This window comes from Larimichthys crocea, chromosome XXI, assembly GCF_000972845.2.
Source record: "Larimichthys crocea isolate SSNF chromosome XXI, L_crocea_2.0, whole genome shotgun sequence".
In the NCBI taxonomy this organism is placed as follows: domain Eukaryota; kingdom Metazoa; phylum Chordata; class Actinopteri; family Sciaenidae; genus Larimichthys; species Larimichthys crocea.
In genome coordinates, this window is record NC_040031.1 from 20103385 (window position 1) to 20123226 (window position 19842).

A 19842-nucleotide genomic window follows, 5' to 3' on the forward strand; every position below is an offset into this window, starting at 1 on the left:
GCCCGCAGCATTAAAAGTGCAGCTAAGAGCGAGTCAAACTCTGTCAGTGCCATATCTTCAGCTGAGCAGACCTTCACAGGAGATGATAGAGAGAATGGGACTTTCTTTGTTTAGATCCTTTCCTCCTCCTCCTCCTCCTCCTCCTCCTCCTCTTCTCGTTGACTCAGTAAAGTATTTACCCAGAATCTAGCCAGTTGTTTCCAACACATGCTTCAAGCCTAAGCTGCCCCAAAGTAAAAAACAAAACAAACATTCATTCTGCAATACCTTCTCAGGAGCAGGCACATATACACAGAATAAAAAATACAAACACTGCTCGAGGAGTTTGTTTTACAGACACCGAAGAGTGCATTGAACCTTTATCTGCCTTCACATGTCCAGTATTTTCGCCCCTCTTCTTGACACTCAATCTTTCTGAATATTTCTAAGACCCGTCCCTACCCTCATGTCATTTTTCATCCTTTCATCTTTGAATATGCCAGTTTTTTCACGGCCATAACCCCTACTGTCTCATACCAAGAGTCAATCCTTCCCTAAAGCCCTCTCTGACTTTGTCGCTCCTCACTTTTCCTCCTCTCACGATTTTCCAAATGCAAACATGTCTCCTGTCTTCTAAATGTCTCTGTACGCCCCTGGGGGCCATAAGATTTAAAGCCGTTTTCAGAAGAGTTTAAAAAAGGTCCGATCCATAATCACCAAAAGTGCCTAGGCCATCTGCAGAATTACAATAACATGCATTTAAATGGCCGAGCTCAGTATGTGTATCTGCTGTATATCACTGCTAGTCATGACTCATACTGCAGGCTCGGCCAAGCTGTGCGCTTAGTTTCAGTTTCATGTTAATATCCTGCAGATTAAGTGGTGGGGTGACCATTGCATCGCTGCATGTTTGCTTCTTGTTTTCCACGCAAACACAATGGAATATAATTAGTTTCGCGCTCAGGCGTCCGTTCACTGCTAATAAATGCTAACAACAAAGAGTGAGGCCGTATGTCATTCGCTGCATTAGCTACTGTACAGTTTTGTCAGGCAGACTGCTTGTGAGTACATTACATACATTAGCCGTGCTTCCATTCTGTATTAGTCGTCTGATTACAATAAATGCTCCCTCGCATTGTAACGATGGGCTTCACAATAATGGGCCATAAATTAATACAGTGCACCACAGCAAATACTATTATGCTGTTAGTGTTTACAGTATACCCATGTATATATGGCTGAATTGATGGATAATTACCATTCAGAAAGGCAGTCACTCCAACACAACAGCCACTTACTGTCTATTTGTCACTATGTCACCGGGGATGGGGGAGTCTGCATTCAGATCGAGGATATCAATGCCCCATATCCTCATTGATTTCAACAAGAGATCAATAAGTGTATCACTAGATATGCCTACCACTATTAAAATACACCAGCAGCAGGCTGGATCTCTTTTCTTTAATCTTACAGAAAAGGAGGGCAGGTGTGAAAAGCTTATTAAGGTATAATTCACTGCTCTGTCTGTGTCATTTGGGCTTTGTGTTATCACTGAGATCATTCCCACACAACCACACACACACACACAAGTGTGTAGAAACGCTGTGAGTGAGTGGCAAGCAAGCGTGTGTGTGTGAGTGTGTGTGTGATAGGGGGGGGTGCTTCCATATGAAATGTACACGAGGGTGAATCTCAGTGGTGTTAATGGCTTTTTAAATGTCAGGGAAAGTCAGGGAATGATAAAAGAGAGATCTGTTATCCACTGTCCTCATGATCACCGTGGAGCATGCCGCTGCTCTCACCTCACAGAGAAGCTTCAGTCTATGTGTGTGTGTGTGTGTGTGTGTGTGTGTGTGTGTAGGAGTAGGCCAACTTCCACCCTTGCTGATGTCAGCATGATTTATGCACCAATCAGATTAGCTCTGAGAGAGAGAGAATGAGAGAAAGAGAGTGGGGAGGGGGCATCAGACATTACTTGCAGGTTTATTGTCGTGTTTTTCATCTTGTATTTGGTTGAATCAGGATCGAAAGATAAATAAATATCACTTGAACTGATGCAGTTTTGTATTTGACCGACTACATTATGTGTTAGTGTATGTATTCACTCCATACAGATGGACACACAGTAATGTGCCTTGAGGAGAATATTTACTTACTGTAGGTTACAATACCTGCAGAACATTACTGTAGAGCTGGATGATATAGAAACGTAAACATCTTCACATTAATACAATAATGTGAGGATGTTTACAATATCAGGATATGGCAAAGGTAAATTCATCTAAACTAAAATATTGTCTGATAATTTAAGTGTCTTTTTTTCCTCCCAAAATTAAAATATGCCTAAAAAATCAACATATTCAACATATTACGTAATAGGTCTATTCATAAAATAATAATAATAATTTACACAACATTGATGATAGGCTATCATGAATCATGCATCGTGGAGTCATGTGAGTTAGTACTATAGGCCACTATACACGTTATTTTAGGCCCAGTTTAATATACAACACAGTTTTATACAAATGGTCCCCCTGATCTTTCTCAGGGTGTTTGTAGTTTTTAGATTTTTCTGACGATGAGTTTGATGATGAAGATGAGAATAGTATAAAAGATAAGAAAATAAAAGCAACAAATATTACCTTAAATAATTGCATATATTTACTGTAAATAAAATAATAAAATTGTTTGACTCAGCGTCAAGAACAGTCTCCCGTTTTTTATGCATTATGTCTAAAACAAATCGGTAAAATGTGAAAACAAAACTTTGTTTCACTCATTTTGTTTCTAATTGCAAATATTTGATTTAGAAACAGTGTACTATCTTATCACAACAATACAATAATGAAACAATCTGCAAAAATCATTGTGATCACTGTGACTAAACAAGACTAGACTAAACTAAACCACAGTCCAGTCAGCGTGCCTCTTTCCAGTAACACACACACACACAGGCAGGGAGACATCAGATGTGACTCTCTGGGAGCGACACCACAGGTTGTTGCTGAGACTTGATTTACATTTAAGGAGACGAAATCTCCCGTTTTCTCTCAGCATCCCATATTTTTCCCTTAAATCTACACAAACCACACTATAAAATAAATATTGTGTATAATATTGTGTGTGTGTGTGTGTGTGGTTTGCGGTGCCCTGGCTTGCTCGAACAGAGGGTTGAGTGATGTCACAGCAGACTGCATTTTAATAGAGAGGGAAGCAATTAGAGAGGGGACAGGGCGAGAGGTGGAGAGATGGAGGGGCTGTCTGTGTGACACACAGTACACACAGTTCACACACACAGACCCACACTCATTACTAAGGATGAGTTAATTAATTGCACAGTGATTCACGGTACTTGTAATTAATCTCGTAGGTATGTGAGTGTGTTTTTGAGAGGTGACTCTTCTCCTTTCCATTTATAATACACACACACACACACACACACAGTTGCTCTTCACATGAACACACACATTTCTAGTCTCAGAGTTACAAACCAGTCTTTCTCAGTGATACTTCAGAAATATACAGTATTTTCATATTAACCAGGTTGATGTTGTTGTCGGGTTAATTAGCCTTTTACTCCATATTCTTGTACTTAAATTTATTTCTTGCTCGTTAAATTTATTTGCATTTACTGTAACTTCATTTATTGATCTTTATCTTTTACTTCAGGTGCAATTTTGTTTTTACTGTTTGTCTTTTATGTAGCTCCTCTGCCTCATGTCTCCTGTGTCTCTGGGGTGCCCATGCAAAAGAACTTTACAGTAAATAAAGGTTGAATGAAATGTAAATTAATATATTTTTAAGACTTTAAAAGACATTTAAAAGACACAGTGCGTGTGAGTGTGTGTGAGTGTGTGTGTGTGTGTGTGTGCAACCTTCAGTGCCCACAGGAGAGTTGTAGCTCACAGAATAGACAGTAAAACAGTGGGAACTCACATTATGCAGGTAAATAAATGACAGAATTGGAGCTATGAGGTCATCGAGTCTTTTCAGCACTGTGTATTTTGGCTTTGTTTTTTATTTGGTTAAAAGGCTTTTCACCCAAAAAGCTCCAATTAGGAAGCGAGACAGAGAGAAAATGCACCGTGTGATCTTACATTTATTTACCTTATAGTACTTGGTTACATCATGTCCTGGCAGAAAAAGCTTTTATTCTTCCTCGGAGCTCTTAGCACATTCCTTTCTTCCTTTTCTTTTTCTTTTTTCTTTTTTTGAATTGGTCCAGCTGAAAAATTATGTGTATTAATCTTAGCCTCCTCTACCCATGATCCTTTGCATTTATCAGCACGAGCGGGAGTGGTGGAGCAATCACATTTGGAAATTAAACAAATAAAAAAGTTGAAGATAGCTGAGTGAGTGATGAAGCCAGCCAATTGGCAGCAGCATAAATCTCCGCCTGTCACCACCCCACCTCTGCGTACACACATTTGGATATTGTTATGATTTTACCGTGTTTGCATATATGAGCCTAATTTATTAGAATCAAACACCATCACGCTTATTTACAAGCAAGTTCTGGTCCGCTGCCAGTAAGCCCATTAAGTGCATTGTTGGAGAGTGGTTATATGATCAAATACACAATAGTAATTGTGAGTGGAGAGAGGCCGGAGCGTTTCTCAATGAGGTAATTATCTGCGCACAGGTTATTGTGCTATTTCAGCATGACAAGTAAATCTGCATCACGCCGTCAATCACAGTCTCCGCTGTCAGAGAAGTGAAGTGTGAAAATGACAACACTAAAGGATGATGAGGGGAAAAAGATTAGAACAAGAAACCAGAAATAAAAAGTAACAAAAACTTTGGATTTGTGTTGGTGAGAAAGAAATAGAAAGATTGTTTTTATTTTTTTTTAAGAAAATACAATCTTAACATTTGCAGACGGACCCAGTAGAGGACATAAGACACTTGTTCTTTCCCTCCATCAATCATCCCTTTCGTCTATCTCCCACTTTGGTTTCTTTGTGCTCTCTGTCAGTGTAGAGGCCGATATTTCACACAACATAAACACATTATAATTAACTGTGTTAATGCACTAAGCAGGACTGGATAACAAACCCCAAAACCTGTGACACTAAGTATTGAACATCTGGTCATAATATTGTTTACTTATTCTCTTATCAGACAGATTCAAATCAACATTTTGCATATTTTTACTATTTTAATATGGCAGCATGTGAGAGACATAAAAGTTTTAGCTTCTTGTGTTCAGTTTTAAAAAGGGTAACTTAGTAGAAAAGCCTCATCTTAAGGAATGTATTATAATGTTGGTACTTAAACTCTTGTAATACATTGTTATCATTACTAAAAACTTTTAAACAAAACCTTTTAGGGACTATTAACTAGTTCTAAGCCATATAAATACAGCAAGGTGCATGTGCATCCAAAATGTTTTACTCTTACTTACTTAATTATATAGATGCCCATGACTACACACTCACGACACACTCATACACTGTCACACATCGACTGACAAAAAAGAGACAGAGAGAACAGGGGTCCGGGGGTAAGTAAGCGGTGCACCAGGTTATGCGTCATTTACCGCAGCTCAATAACAACCTTTCTCTCCGCCCGACACACCTGGTCACACAAAATGACACTCGCTGTCCTCTGAGAACACACAAACACACACAGCATATCTCCTTTCACCCTATGGTGGCCTTAACCAGACACATTACATCCCCACTCTACTATCTGCTTGTGACAGATGTATTTATGTAATGGTTTTGATAGGTATTGATTCACGCGGCGGAGCCAGTTAAGAAACAGAGAAAAATGAGATTTCAAAATCAACATGGCTGAGGAGGGGGGTGAGTGGGTGTGTGGTTGTGTGGTGTTGGACATGATGCCTAACAAGAAGACGAGTGACGCGCAGAGGAAAGGTGCGAGAGGAAAGGATGTGTGTGGAGAGGAGAGAGGTCAGCAGTGACGGCAAAACATTTAGAAGAAGAAGAAGCTCAGAAAGAACGCACTGAAAACATGTGTGTGTGTGTGTTTGGACCAGCATGATTAGATGTGTGTGTGTGTGTGTGTGTATGTGTGACCTTGGCTTGGCCCGGTGGTAAAGTGGGGCGTCAAGAGAGTCAGTGTGAGAGCAGCCAAGCGTTCTCCCCCAGATTAGCAGGCTTTATTACTGCCACCAACCACTAGCCTGACAAATCCTCTTATTTCATTTTACCTTTCTTTACCACTGCCCTGCTCTTTCTCTTTTCCTCACTCTTTTATTTAACTAAAAACCTCCATCCCCCTCTTTTCTTCTGGCTCTCAGGGTAGCCTTGCATGCTTCACCTTGCACTCCGTCTGGTTTGTTCTGAGTTTCCCTCACAGTGTAACAGCCCTATTTTCTATTTCCCCAGTTTTTTTTCCCTCATTGTCTTTCCATCTTCCATACCACAGTCCATACCTATACAGCTCTTTCTTTCTCTACCTTCCTCGACTCCACCTCTTGCTCCACTCATCTCCCCCACCCCCTCTCCCTCTCCCTCCCTCTCTATAGTGTGATGAATCTGTAGACAGGGGCTAATAATTGTACTTCAGCCCAAGTGCTCATTTTTCTTTGTGTTTGAAAGCTGTGACAGGCAGGAGCTCTTTTTTCTCAACCCCCCCTCGTCCCTCCTCTTTCTCCCTCTCCCTCTCTCTCTCTTTTCTTTCTATCCTCACACAATGGGTGAGTAAAATAACTCAGAGTTTACAAGGTCATGCTGTCTAGCGGTGAGGACACGCTGGGGATTTGGGGCTGGAAGGATTTCCTCAAAGGTGCCGTGTTGAGACTTCAATAAAAACAGAGAAAGTTATAGATTGCACAAGCAGATCTACAGGGGGAAATAAGTGCATTTGATAGTGAAGAGGCTCACTGAATCACAGCTATCTGAATCCAAATGTTATCAATGCTGCTTCTAAGATTCTTTATAAAAGCGCACACAAAAGACTGGAGTAGAGAGAAACTGTCTGCTTTGTCATGTGTGCCAACAACTCCAACATCATCATCATTTGCAAGGAGATAACTACTTAAAATGCTATACTTCCTGTCACATATTCATACCTTATGTGCAGCGTGTTCCTGAGCATGTTGTTTTAATAGTGTGCCAAACATTAAAGGGTGTCTATTTCAGTGCTACTGGTTTCTTACATCTCTGAGAGAAATGTATCCGGCACTGCGAGACGGGGCAGCCCCACTTCACGGTCCACCTCTATTGCCTCACACAATTACACACACACGCACACACACACACACACACACAAAGGCTGTAGTGGTTTTGTTATCCTATAAGTGAATTAAAATTACATTTAGAAAATCAGCAAAACAAGACTCATAACATAAAGAGATTTTCTTTGTTACAAGCAGACTTTTCTTTTTTTATTAAAATGTACTAATTAAGTACAAAGGAGTCTGGGGGAATGATCAGCTAATTTCTCCTCTTATTAAAAAACATATAATCTCAAGGTCCATCCAAAAAAAGCAGTCTGCAAGCAAAGCTCAAGTGCAGATATTGAAAAGAAATAATATTTCCATCGACTCTACAGTGGTACTTTATGAAAATTGATCAACAGTTTTAATCACAATGTCATCCTCAAAAGAGAAAGATGGAAAGAGAGCAGGGGGGGAGGGAGGAGAACAGAGAGCAAGACTTTATTGCCTGCTGTAGTTAGATGGTAAATTTCCTCCTGGCAGATATTTATTGAGTTAGTTGAGTCTAGAGAGAGCTTTAACATTGATTGTGATCATTAAATATATCCGCTCAAAATGGCAACATGGCATTCCCTCAGTCAATGGAGCCAATAGAAGTAGAACAAAGGCATAATCAAATCAATCCTCTCATAATTATTCTTTGAGAGGTGAAATTAATCACAAGAAGATATAAAAACAATAATGGAAAATGAAATGGTCAGTCGTAAACAATTACTGCCCAAATTGAAATAAACTCAGTGAAGGGGAAAAAAAATCAACTGTAAATTCAAGTAATTAAAATAACATTCTAATGTATCGGTTATTTGGTTTACACCCACTTTTTAGTTATTACATTGTCTTGTTCTGTTTTGTACAAGAGAGATGAAGAGACGGAGAAATGAAGAGAGACAGTCAGATGAAGTGTGTGTGTGCAGGGCCTGGTAGGGTCAAAGGATCAAGGTCCTACTCCTGTGAGAGCCATGCTTCTCTCTCCTCCCTGCTCGTTGAGAGGAAGTGTAGCATATTGATTAGCTATCAGATGATTCCGATAGGGCCTGATCAATAGGACTTTGTATGAAAGCCAGGCAGGACCCTCCCTCCTCACTCAGGCACACACCCATGGATCGGCCACTGCAGTGCACAGCCGCACCGACGTCTGGTTGTTTGTTGTCCTCCTGAAGATTTTCCTTTGTGTCTCGAGTCCACCCCTCCAATCGAAGGTTTCCTCAAACGCTTCGTCTCTTTTCTTTAACTCCGCTTTCATAGAGTTGTCATTGATAAGCTAAACCTGCAATCTTGGCTGAGCATGAGGATGTCTTACGCTCACAAATTTACACGGGTATACGTACATTGGCTGCTGAAGTGTAGTTTTGAAATGTTATTTGGACATGAGCGACTAAAAATACATGTGGAATTTTGAACAAAAAACTTGCAGATGTACTGAAAAGAAAGCTTCATTAGTCAAATTGATGTGTTTGCAGCACACAGCCTTTATCATTAGTTTGTTTCCTGGTACACTCACAAACAGTCACAAACAGTTGACATTATTCTCATGGTTATTTTATTCCCAGTGTGAGACTTCCTCCTTTAGCAGGGAGGCTGAGAAGAGAGGGCAAACATTACATAAGCTGGAAATAAAAGTGTGGAATTACTCTCTTTAGGATCATCACTGAAGCAGGCTGTGTGTCTCTGCAATAAAATAACCATCTTAAAAAGTTATTTCTTCAAGAATCCCTTTGAATAAAATTATATTTCAATAGCAGTGGAGTGTGACACAATGCAGGAGTCAGACCCAAATTGAGAGAATTGTCTTTCCAATGGTAGAACAAGAAGTCTACCACTAGAAACTACAAACAACAGGGCCGACTAACTAAATATGTCACTGGGGTCTAACAACAGACCGAGGGAAACTAAACAGCTGACACGTTGACTGACTGGGATATGTATCTGCTCAAAACTGAATGAGGCAGACACCTGGGAAGGGAACAGCGTTTGTCTCTCATGTCAAGGCTCAGCAGTCTGCGGACTGAACACACATGGAGTAAATATGCTGTATAATTGGTTAACAAGCAGGCAAATTCTCACATGTGCCAAATGATTCCACGGATAGTTCACCAAACCACAAATGAGCCAGATTGTGATCAGCACCATGGACAGCGGCTGGGAAATCCTTCGTAATCATTATTATTTTTAACATTGTAGCCACGTTGTAGCTAACGTTACTGTTAAGTCCTATTTTGTACATATATCGCGAAATCACTCAGTGTGAACAGTAATTGTGTTCAGGGATCACATCGTCATGCGGCACGATTTAGAGCCAGAGACACACTGTGGACAGTTTTAATAAACATTCTCTATTTGTTTTCTCACTTCTCACACATGAGACATGCTCTTGCAGACGGTGTGTGTGTGTGTGTGTGTGTGTGTGTGTGCTGTATCTCTGTTCTCGGTATGTTCTGTGCTGTGAAAGGACAGTGATAAGACACCTGTATTCTGGCTGCAGTACAGATTATAACAGGGCAGGACATCTGTATCAGTTTCTGCACAGGCCATGTCTGTGTGGAGGAACGGCATGCATGAGTGTGTGTGTTCGGAGTATGTTTGCTTAGGAGGGACTCAAGAGGAGATAGAAAAAGCAGTCATGAACTGTGGTGTACATGTTTATGTGCGGGCCAAATAGAGTATCGTACACATTGAACACATTTTCTTCTCCTCTACTTAGTCGGACTTCAGTGTTGCTCACTTCTCAGCTCCCTACACAAATATCTCCCCCTAATGGCCTCCAAATGAATGGACTTCCACTTTCTGTGTTTAAAAGGATTTCACACACACACACATACACACACACACACACACACACACACACACACATTACTGTAAAACAGACTTTTATTAAATGTTTTCTATCCTTTCTTTTTTTGTTACAGATATCATGACACTGGAATGCTGATGTTTCAAGAGCAACCAACGGCACCCAGACTGCCATAAAGCACAATGTCTCAAAAGCGTCCCAACAGCGGCTTCAGGGCAACCAATCCACAGCAAACCCAAAGCCAAGAGTTCAATATTAAAACAATGATGATAAAATAATTACAGGAGACTGAAACCACTCACATTCTTCTGCTCCAACAACAAGGAAAGAAACACAGAAATTAAAGATCCTGGACTCCTGGAAATAATATTCTCCACCATCTGTATTTGCTATTCAAATGGACAAAGATCATCCCAGAAATACCTCCAAATTGTAATTTAGACTTACAAGAGTTTAGATTATTAATATGTAGGTTGAGTTAAATAGCAGACAGGAAAACATATGATGTCCACACCCCTTTAGCACATGCCCAGAAATCAGGATATTGTAAATATATGTACAGAAAACGAATAGGGACATTGATAAGAAATAAAATTATTGCAGAATAATGTATATAGTCATAAGAATCATACCTCTCTAGTGTGTTTATATATCCATGAGTGTCACATGCCCATTACTCCTTATTTCTTCAATGCCCAACAAGATTTAGCACAAAGATTAACCAACGCGCAACTTATCTCAATAGGAAACATCAACATCTACGTAGAACTAGACAAGACGTTACAGAATATACAGACATTAACTGGGAAGACACAATATTTGCCATATAGTGCACTATTGCTGGAAACAGATGCATATGCCACAGAGTGTATGCTTATTAGGTAACCCTGTATTGTTAGCAAGACAGGTCATTAGCTTCTTTGAACTTTGCTCTTTTAAACAGACAGTCGTGAAATGGAGAAGACTTGAGAGAGTTAAAAAGAGAAAGAACAAACTTTAATAATTCCTGAATTTGTCCCAAATCTTCTCCCATCCTCAACCTCCCATTGTAAACTACCACAGCAGAGCTGAACACAACTCCGACTTTATTTTATTCAGTAGAGTGTATATGACCCCCCCTCCTGTACTGTACTGTATATCTCGTGTGTTTTACCCCTTGTAGTGACATGACATATCCAGATGGACTTCCATGGTTTGGCAGCTCTCTTGTATAGTACAGTCAGAGTACAGTTACCTTTTATTCAGTTCAACCTAACTGGACATCACCACTTCTCTTTGATTTGTTTGGCTAGTCCCCCTCCTCTTCCTCCTCTGCCCATCAGAGGGCCTGTATGCCTGCAGACCTTTCTGTAACCAGGCGCTCGCTCAGCTCCCACAGGCTGGCAGCGCTGCTCTGGTCCTGGGCCTGGATGGACGGCAGGCAGCGGAAGCAGTTGTTGAAGTACATGCCGCCTAACCCCTCCAGCTCCGGAGCTATGGCACAGTACACGGTGGTGGCCGCCCCTTGTTGCTGTGGACAGAGAAAAACAGAGAGATATACAAGTTCAGTGGGCGAATCACGACAATGAGACAACGGGACAGCGTCAGCCTGCAGGAGGAGACAAAACACGGAGAACTCATTTACTGACGCACAGACATTAGGACGTGTCCTGTCCAGAGAAAAAGAGAGAGGACGAACAGCGGACACCAACTACGTCGCTATGTCCTCTGTGAGACACATACACCTACACACACCTACACACAGACACACACACACACACAGACAAAAACGAGACAGCAGGACAGAGTGTCAACAGGAAAAAAAAAAAAAAGACTCCACACGCTGTCTCTCCCCTCTCCTTGCAGCCCATGATGACTGGGTCATATTACCATGGGAACAGCATAACCCCATACTGTACATATATTTATATACATATATTTATTTATTTATTTCTCTACCCGGTGTGTACAGGACCTCTGGCTATATGGGACCATGTGAATGCTACAGATGTATAGACTCACAGTGGAGAAGTTGAGAACATGGACATGAAAATTACACCAGCTCTTGTCTGGAAGGGAATCACCAGGAAAACCACAGCTTTTATGTATATTGTAAAAGAGTAGGTTTTAACGCCATGGTTATGAATATGTATATTTTCACATGATGTGTATATGGGTTCAGCCATGCTTTCAAATTTGAGATTAAGCATTGGAAATGATGCAAGTACAATTCTGTATCCTAAGTGTTTAAATCAGAGGTTGTAGATGAACGATATTTTCACACAATACACAAACACACAGACAAACACACACACATTACAAGACATCCCCCCTGGCTCTTTCTCAGTAATACCTCTCTCATTTTTAAGCAATTTTAAATCTAAGAGTCACTCAAGTCTCAACGCAGAAATTAACTCTGTTTCATGTCGTCTCAAGGCGTGACGCACTGTAAGAGTAACGCCACAGTATTTGGACGTAACCTGCTAAGTTCTACTAATACACCCTGTTCCATCAGTCAGTAATTAGTGGGGATATTCTTGGAGGAGGGATATTTTCTGTGACATTTGAAAATGAAAGTTGAAACTGCAGCAGAATAAACACGTCAGAGAGAATTACACACATAACCCAACTGCTCAAAGAGGGATCTTTCATGTTGCAGCTCCGGCTAAAAGCTGCTGTGACAGCTTCCCTACAAACTCCAGGGCTGGAGACAACTTCTATATGGCCACATGAAATGGCTCGCCTCTTTATCTCCCAATAAGAGGCAGTGAGAGTGAGATGGGGGGTAGGGGTGGGGGCACTGGCACGCAGTGAGACAACCCCGTATACGCAGTAGTCAAACATGGGCAAGCCACACAAACATACACCACACGTGCATAATGGTGTCACATTACATGCCAACTGTTTGAATAGCTTCCTAAAGCAGCTGTGAGAACACACATGAAGATCCATCAAGGTCCAAAGCACTTATACTTTCACATGCAATTACAAAAATATGCACAGAAATGTAAATGCAATAGACAGAATGCACACACACACACAAACCAGATTCCAAGAAATATTTTTCTCATTAGCACACACAAAGTGACACGCACACACTTGCACACAACCCCCTCTAAGCACAGAGTAAACTTCCTCCAGGAAGAGCCCTGCTTGGTAACGTTGCAGCAGCAGATTGAGTGTGTTTGAAGCGCAGTGTGATGAGAGAGCTGGTAAACAGCAGATGAAAAGGCAGCATCTCTCTGTGCGCTGCTGTCTGTCTCACCTGCCAGTGGGGCGATAACTTCATCCACATCACATGTCGCCATATCAAAGACAGACAAATGCCAAGCAGTGTCTCTGAGTTACAGGTTCACACGCAGTTTCACAGCTCAGTTTAACTCATCTCCCTCGCTTAGGGCATCTGATTTAGCTCGTCTGAAAGCTAAATGCCTTTTAAACTCCACTGAAGATTTCAGTCCTGCAAGCTCTGACTCACTGACGCCCCCTTGAACTTGGCTGACTTTCAAAGCAGTTTGTTTGTGTCCAGTTACCAAACACTGGTCCTGCAGTAAGTTGAAATACTGATAAAATAAACTTTCATCTTCATAATCCAGATTAATGTGGCTGACTTCAGAGTGAAGTCTTCGGTATTTTTTTTTTCAAAAAGTCATTTATTTATTTTTTTCATTTCTTCAGTCTGTACTACTGTTTCTCTACGGGCTGCAACAGTCCAGTTAGCAGCGCATGGATCAGTACATGAACTGTGCTATCTTAATGGTGTTTAGCTCATCCCCCTCACCACTTGACCTTGTGACCTCTGGAGAAGATAAGGCAGATGAGATTAGGCATTAACATGCTCAACCACCCACCACAGCCATCTATCATTTTGTGTGTGTGTGTGTGTGTGTGTGTGTGTCTTTGCAGATAGAAAGCAAGGGGTGTGTGCAGTAGTAAAAACGAGAACAAGAGCAGGCTGTGCAAATACCTTGATACACTTGCATTACAAAATTACACATAAACACATACGGTATTCATATGTGCATGCCTGAACATGAGCATGCGCCTGCACACAAGCACGAACAGATACGCAAATACACACTTGGAAAAATCTACATGAAAGGTAATGTCACTGAACCAGTGTGCATCATACATATCTCTGGTGTTACAGCCATTTCTAACCCATATGGAACTGTAGATTATGCCTGTAAATTTAGCTGTCTACAAACGATGATGGATTTTGTTGCGTGTCTTTCTATCTTCTGCAACTATATGTGAATCATTACCTTGTGTACAGTATTTTTCAGAGAAACATCTGTGAGTTATTCTCCACTACCCAGAGCTGTAGACTTTGACTTGCCTGACAGCTTGACTTGACCCGAGACTCAAAAACAGTTGGTTAAATTCTCGATAACAATAATTTGCCGCAGTTTGCCATGTTGCAGGTTACTGTAAAGGTTTTGTAGCTATAGTAAATAAAGTGCATTTACTTAATAATTGTGATTACATTTTTCATTGTCTGGTTTCCCTGCCTATTGCTGTGCAATATTCAGAAAGCCAGTCACATGGATCCGCTTCAAATATATTATTCTGGGCGCTACATGTCATCTCTGCAAGAAAAAAGGGTATGATTTTAACATTTCACTTGTACATTTATACGTAGGTATTTATTATTCTTTTATAGGTCTAATGAATTGCATTTAGGAGACATGTGCTATGTAAAAACATTATTTAAAAAATGTTTTGACTTGTTTCATGTCATTAATAATAATAGTCACCATTAAAAGACCTAAAAGGCAACACTGAAGACTTGAGACTGGACCAGGACTTGAGACTTCGCTTGGACATTTCCCAAAAGAAAAACCAGCTCTGCTACTACCACACTGATTTGGGGAGGGGGAGAAGATGGGACATATGAAGTTCACCAAAACAATCCTGAAACTAAATTGATCTTCTACTCTAAAAATAAAACGACCACAGCAATATGACAAACCAAAGGAGCAGGACAGTAACAAGTGAGAGCAGATTTTACTTACTTCTGTGTATCTTATTTTGTGGGTAATAAAAACACACCCAAATGCTGAGAGAATACTCACAAAACAACCCTGCAATAAGCTGACTGTAGATAAGCAGAAATGAGCCTGCACGTAGCCTGGGATCTACTACTACGGCTCTGAAACTGCTCTGGGATCAGATCCAAGTCTTCCAATCTAAGTATCGACTCAATACCCAAGGACCTCATGGACTTGCAATAGAAATGTCCTTGTATAGTGTTACGCAATAATCAGTTGCTGAAAACTCCTTATTGAGCGTATTCAAAAGCAAAAAGGTTCATGTGGGGGAGATGTGATGTTGTTGAATTAACAGTAATGTTACTTTGCCGTGTTCTGTTCTGTGTCTTCATCATCAAAGTTGTACTCAGCTGTATGAGCTTTCTCTGACCCTATGCATGTGACCCTCCACCCCAACATCTGTAGTTATGACATTGACCTCTCCCTCTGACCTGGATGTAAATAAACCCAGTACTGTAGAGCAGTCTGTTTTTGGCCCATCCCTGTACATACAAACCTGTAAATACAAACAGCTATGCATGCTGAAAACCTAGCAATTCTTTCAGGTACTTTTATAATCCCCAAATTCTCATATGGCATGTGCTGAAAATACAAAAAAAAAATGATAATTTAAAAAAGTAGAAAAAAAGAAAAGATTAAAAAAAAAAGTTTAAAATAAATGAGTTGATAATGTTGTCAGGCAATATCCTCTCTTGGACAGTGTGTGTAGAGTCTTCCTGTTTTCTTACTCCTGTGGGTGGTTCTCTTCCTTTGCCTGTCCTTCTGTGTTTCTGCTCACCATCTGTGTCAGTTGTTGTCAGTTGGCATTTGTACAGCAGCGAGGGTTGAGGCAGAGCAGAAAAGAGAGGGGAGCACTCACCAGCTGACCTCTGTGATGGCACTCCAATTCAGCAGCAGTGCAAAATGTTGGCAAAGCTATTTATGCCTGGGACACAACTTGAGAAGTTCAGTTCCTGGCATGAACCACAGATCATTACAGCATATGTCCATGCTTGTCATGTGAAGGCCCTCTGGATATGCAGCAGGTCAAGAAAACAGTTTCGGTCTGAACCCAAATTTTTTATTTCTTTCTGAATTTTTGTCAGCTTGCTTCAAGTTTGTTAAGCTGCCAATCGCAGTCAAGCAGCATCCCGTGATTTCAAGTACCCACGGCGTAGTGAGCAAGAGCAGATCATTAATTGCAAATACTATTTTATCCTGTTTATTCACATTTTAGGAAAACAGACATGTAAACTACACATTTCTTTCTCATCTATAACTGGTAAAATTCTAAACGCACTTGATGAATAAAAATTATTTTATACAATGCAATGAAATAAGGCTACAGCATGCATTTGGAAAGTATTTCCTGGCTTGTAGCCCCAGTAGGGATCAGGAGGAGTGCAGTTTTTGCCTCAGCCCTCTGCCTAGCCTCGTGGACTAGCTATCCTGAAAGTGGGATTCCAAAGGGATTGTGATTCTGTTTCAGGAATGTTTTTTTTCAGCCTGTGATGTTTAAAATAGATGGAGGTGTCTGATTTTTAATCTGTGCTAAAGATATTTTACATTTAATAAATAACCATTGAAATCAAGAACTCCCTCTGTGTACGTGTGCAGTTCATGTGTGACTGTGTATGTGTGTGTGTGCAGAGCTATCTTTGCCCTCAGCCGTGGTAACCTCTGCGAGCTGACAGCTCAGCTGAGCGTGCCTGGCCCAGCTGTAGGGGGACTCCTGGGTAACGCGGTCCCCTCAGATAAACAAGCTGTACATCCATTCAGCTTGACCACTCAACCAAGAGGAGAGGAGATTAGCACCTCAAACACCTCAGCGCACACTTCAGAAAGCACCCTGACATTCGCCCCTGTGATCCTGTGGTGACCTCTTTCACCCCGACTGAGATAGCCCAAAGGTCACATGAGACATAAGCAAAGGTGCTGCACATTTTGTCAGTCCTAGTACGATAAGATTATCCATGCACTATCCAGATTATTCACTTCTACACATCCAACAGCATTGAATATAGGCTAAAGCCGTTATCTGAGTGGAAGCCATGTCCAAAATCTGACTGAGAGCTTGTTTAGATCCCCAGAGAATGACCAGCTTTCCTCATCATGTGTCTCCCCAGTGATTAGTCTACCCGTGGTCATCTATATGTACTAAACTCTATTTCATACCGTCCATTAGCCCACAGGCTGATGGCTAATATGCACCTACTGGTAGTGTGCTCCCCTGAGGGGCATTAAGGACAGGATGGAAGGACCAGCCTCCTCCCTCCCTCCTTCTTTTTCCATTCCTTCGTCATGCCCGCTCAATCTCTTTCAGTCTGTCAGCCTTGCCCCCTGCTCCTTCCTCGGCCCCTTCTTTTCCATCAACCCTTTGCAGATCCCTATTCCCCCTGCAGCCCCATCCCCCCTCCGGCCTCATAACCCACAGGACTGGGCATACAGTGCTACAGTGGCTGAAGTCTCATGGGTAAACGGTCATAGTAGGATCTCTTGGAGGTAAATGGATCTCTTTCCCCTGGAGCCCTTGATCACAGATGAGCCCTGTTGACATTCTTTCTTTCTATATAAGTGAGCAGAGTGATGTAGTAGAAGATGAGGAGGCAGAGAGAGAAAGGAGCAGAGGAATAAACTATGTAGAAATGACAGGAACACAACACAAAGCATAGCAGAAACCCCCCACTGCAATGTTTTGCTTTCTTTCTCTCTGCGGCCCTCTCTTTACCCCTTTTGTGCCAGATAAGATCAACCAAGTGTCAGTCATCAACAGCCTCCTGTCACACGGTGATTGTTCATCTGTTGTGTGTGTGTGTGTGTGTGTAAATGTGCAGTCCAATGCGACATCCCTGCATACATTTAATGTCCGCATGTTCGAGGGAACAAAAGAAGAGGAAGTGAGGAATGAGGTGGAGGGAATGCAAAGGACAAGAGGGAGAGGAGGAGGGGAGGCATAAAGATGAGAGGAGGGACAAGGAGAGCAGAGAAGGAGACGAAGGAGAGGAGCAGATGAGGGAGCTAGGACACAAGGCATCCAAGGGGAAAACGACAAGGAGTCAGAAGGACTTGCGCAACGACTGTGAAACTATCTCATTTTTATCTTGCGAGAGGACTTCCGAAGTGATCCGCACAACCTAATTATTTTCCCCTAATAAAAGCAACATATGCTAAGACAATAAAAGGCCTTATTGGACACCTATTCATTAAAGAGGAGCAGTAAAAGGAGCAGGACTCTGGCACAGGGATTAGCTTTTAAAAGGGCTTTTCTCTGGCTGGAAATGGCCTTAGTCTTCCTTTAGCACGCCCATATGGGTGCATAGTCCACCATAAAAGATCTGAATTATACATGAAGAGGCCTGGCTGCTTTATTGGCTGTGATCTGCTTTTTCACTCTCACCTGATTGTGTCAGTACGAGATACCTCAAAGTTTGGGCCGAAACACTCTTCTTCGGATCTCCTGCACTGTGTATGAACGCTACAAGGCGTGGAGTTTTAAGCGAAGAATTGCTCAAATGTAAAGTACATATCGATAACGACAACCATTCAGCAGCAGTAAGATAATCCATAATTCACAAAAGTTGGTTAAGTTAGTAGCACCTGGTTGAAATAACGCATGCTGGTGACTCACGTCTGACAGCTTGACACAGTGAAGTCATTATTCCATATGGTCAATGTACTCTAAGTGTCAGTATGTTTCTATTATGAGCAGAGCATTGCTGTCGGTATGTGAGTGTGTGATGAGCTGGTGTAATAGGGCCACACACAGGTGTGTGTATGCTCACCTCCTCACTGATGCACCAGCTAATTGGTCTCCTGCGGCAACCTGACATATTCACACACTCACAATCTCTCACACACACACATTTTCAGGTGCGCACGTACCAAAACACACACACACACACCGACACGCACACACGCACACATACAATGTGCAATAGTTATATCCACGTGTATACAGAGTGCACAAATAAGCATACATGTGCAAACACAACAATGCGCCCACATGCACAGGCAGCCCGCAGAGTCTATTTCCAAATGAACTCATTATCACAGTGCTGACTCCAAGTGAAGAATGACACCTTAACAGACTGCTCATACTGTACACACACCTACTTTAAAGTACTGTGAAAGTAAACTAAAAACCAATGACCAGAAAGGCAGAGTGTAAAATACAAGCTATGAAAGAAATTGTACCCAAAAGCCAAACATCTCTAGACTGCACACAAAATATGATGCAAAGATGATGTCTTTTTGTTATGTTAACACCGGCGATGATAGCAGCCTTCACCCCAACAAGCAGACATGCACGCAGCTGTAACAATAACTGAGACAATAATCCCAGAATTTAACGTTACAACTGGGAAGAGAGCCTAATTATTGAACAGAGCAGGGCTACATTTTAAAACCAGTTACGCTGAGCAGAAAGGAAAATGTATTTTTCGGTAAATGACTGAAATGATTGGATGAAAACAGTGAATGATAAGCAGTCTAGTCCCATCGAATGCTCACAAAGTGGGCTTCAATTCAAAAGGTTTGCCTTTTCGCATGCTTCATATTCTGTTTGTTTGCTCATATTAGCCCTATCTTGAGTTAATCTTCCTCTTTGGCTCTAGAAGAAAAAGAAAGTCTGTTCACATTGTCTATTCTGCTCATTTATCCATTCCCTCTAACCCATTCTCCCAGCCGCCCCGCTCCCCCCTCCCCCCCCTTTCCCTCGTGGTGGAGGTCGAGAGAGGGATGTTCTGTTTTAAATAAGAAGGCAGCACTGGCCCATTAAACTCTGATAGTAATGATATTAATTTGGCAGGAACGTGTCATTTTCACAAGAGAGCAACTAGCTGAACTGTCATTACGCACACACTTAAACACACACA

General features: G+C 41.5%; 2 protein-coding genes across 2 annotated transcripts in view; one reads left to right on the top strand and one right to left on the bottom strand.

Annotated features, from left to right (window-relative positions):
• Positions 1 to 10194, top strand: part of LOC104940469 (transcription factor Maf) — a 44600-nt gene extending 34406 nt beyond the window's left edge. Inside the window, exon 3 of the mRNA XM_010757081.3 lies at positions 10075 to 10194. The gene's annotated coding sequence lies outside the window, so the exon portion shown is untranslated. The remainder of the gene's footprint in view (positions 1 to 10074) is intronic.
• The window catches only part of wwox (WW domain containing oxidoreductase), a 126555-nt gene continuing 115152 nt past the window's right edge, over positions 8440 to 19842 (bottom strand). The window contains exon 9 of the mRNA XM_027272771.1: positions 8440 to 11469. Within this exon, the coding sequence (XP_027128572.1) occupies positions 11278 to 11469 (192 nt within the window). The 3' untranslated portion in view covers positions 8440 to 11277. The remainder of the gene's footprint in view (positions 11470 to 19842) is intronic.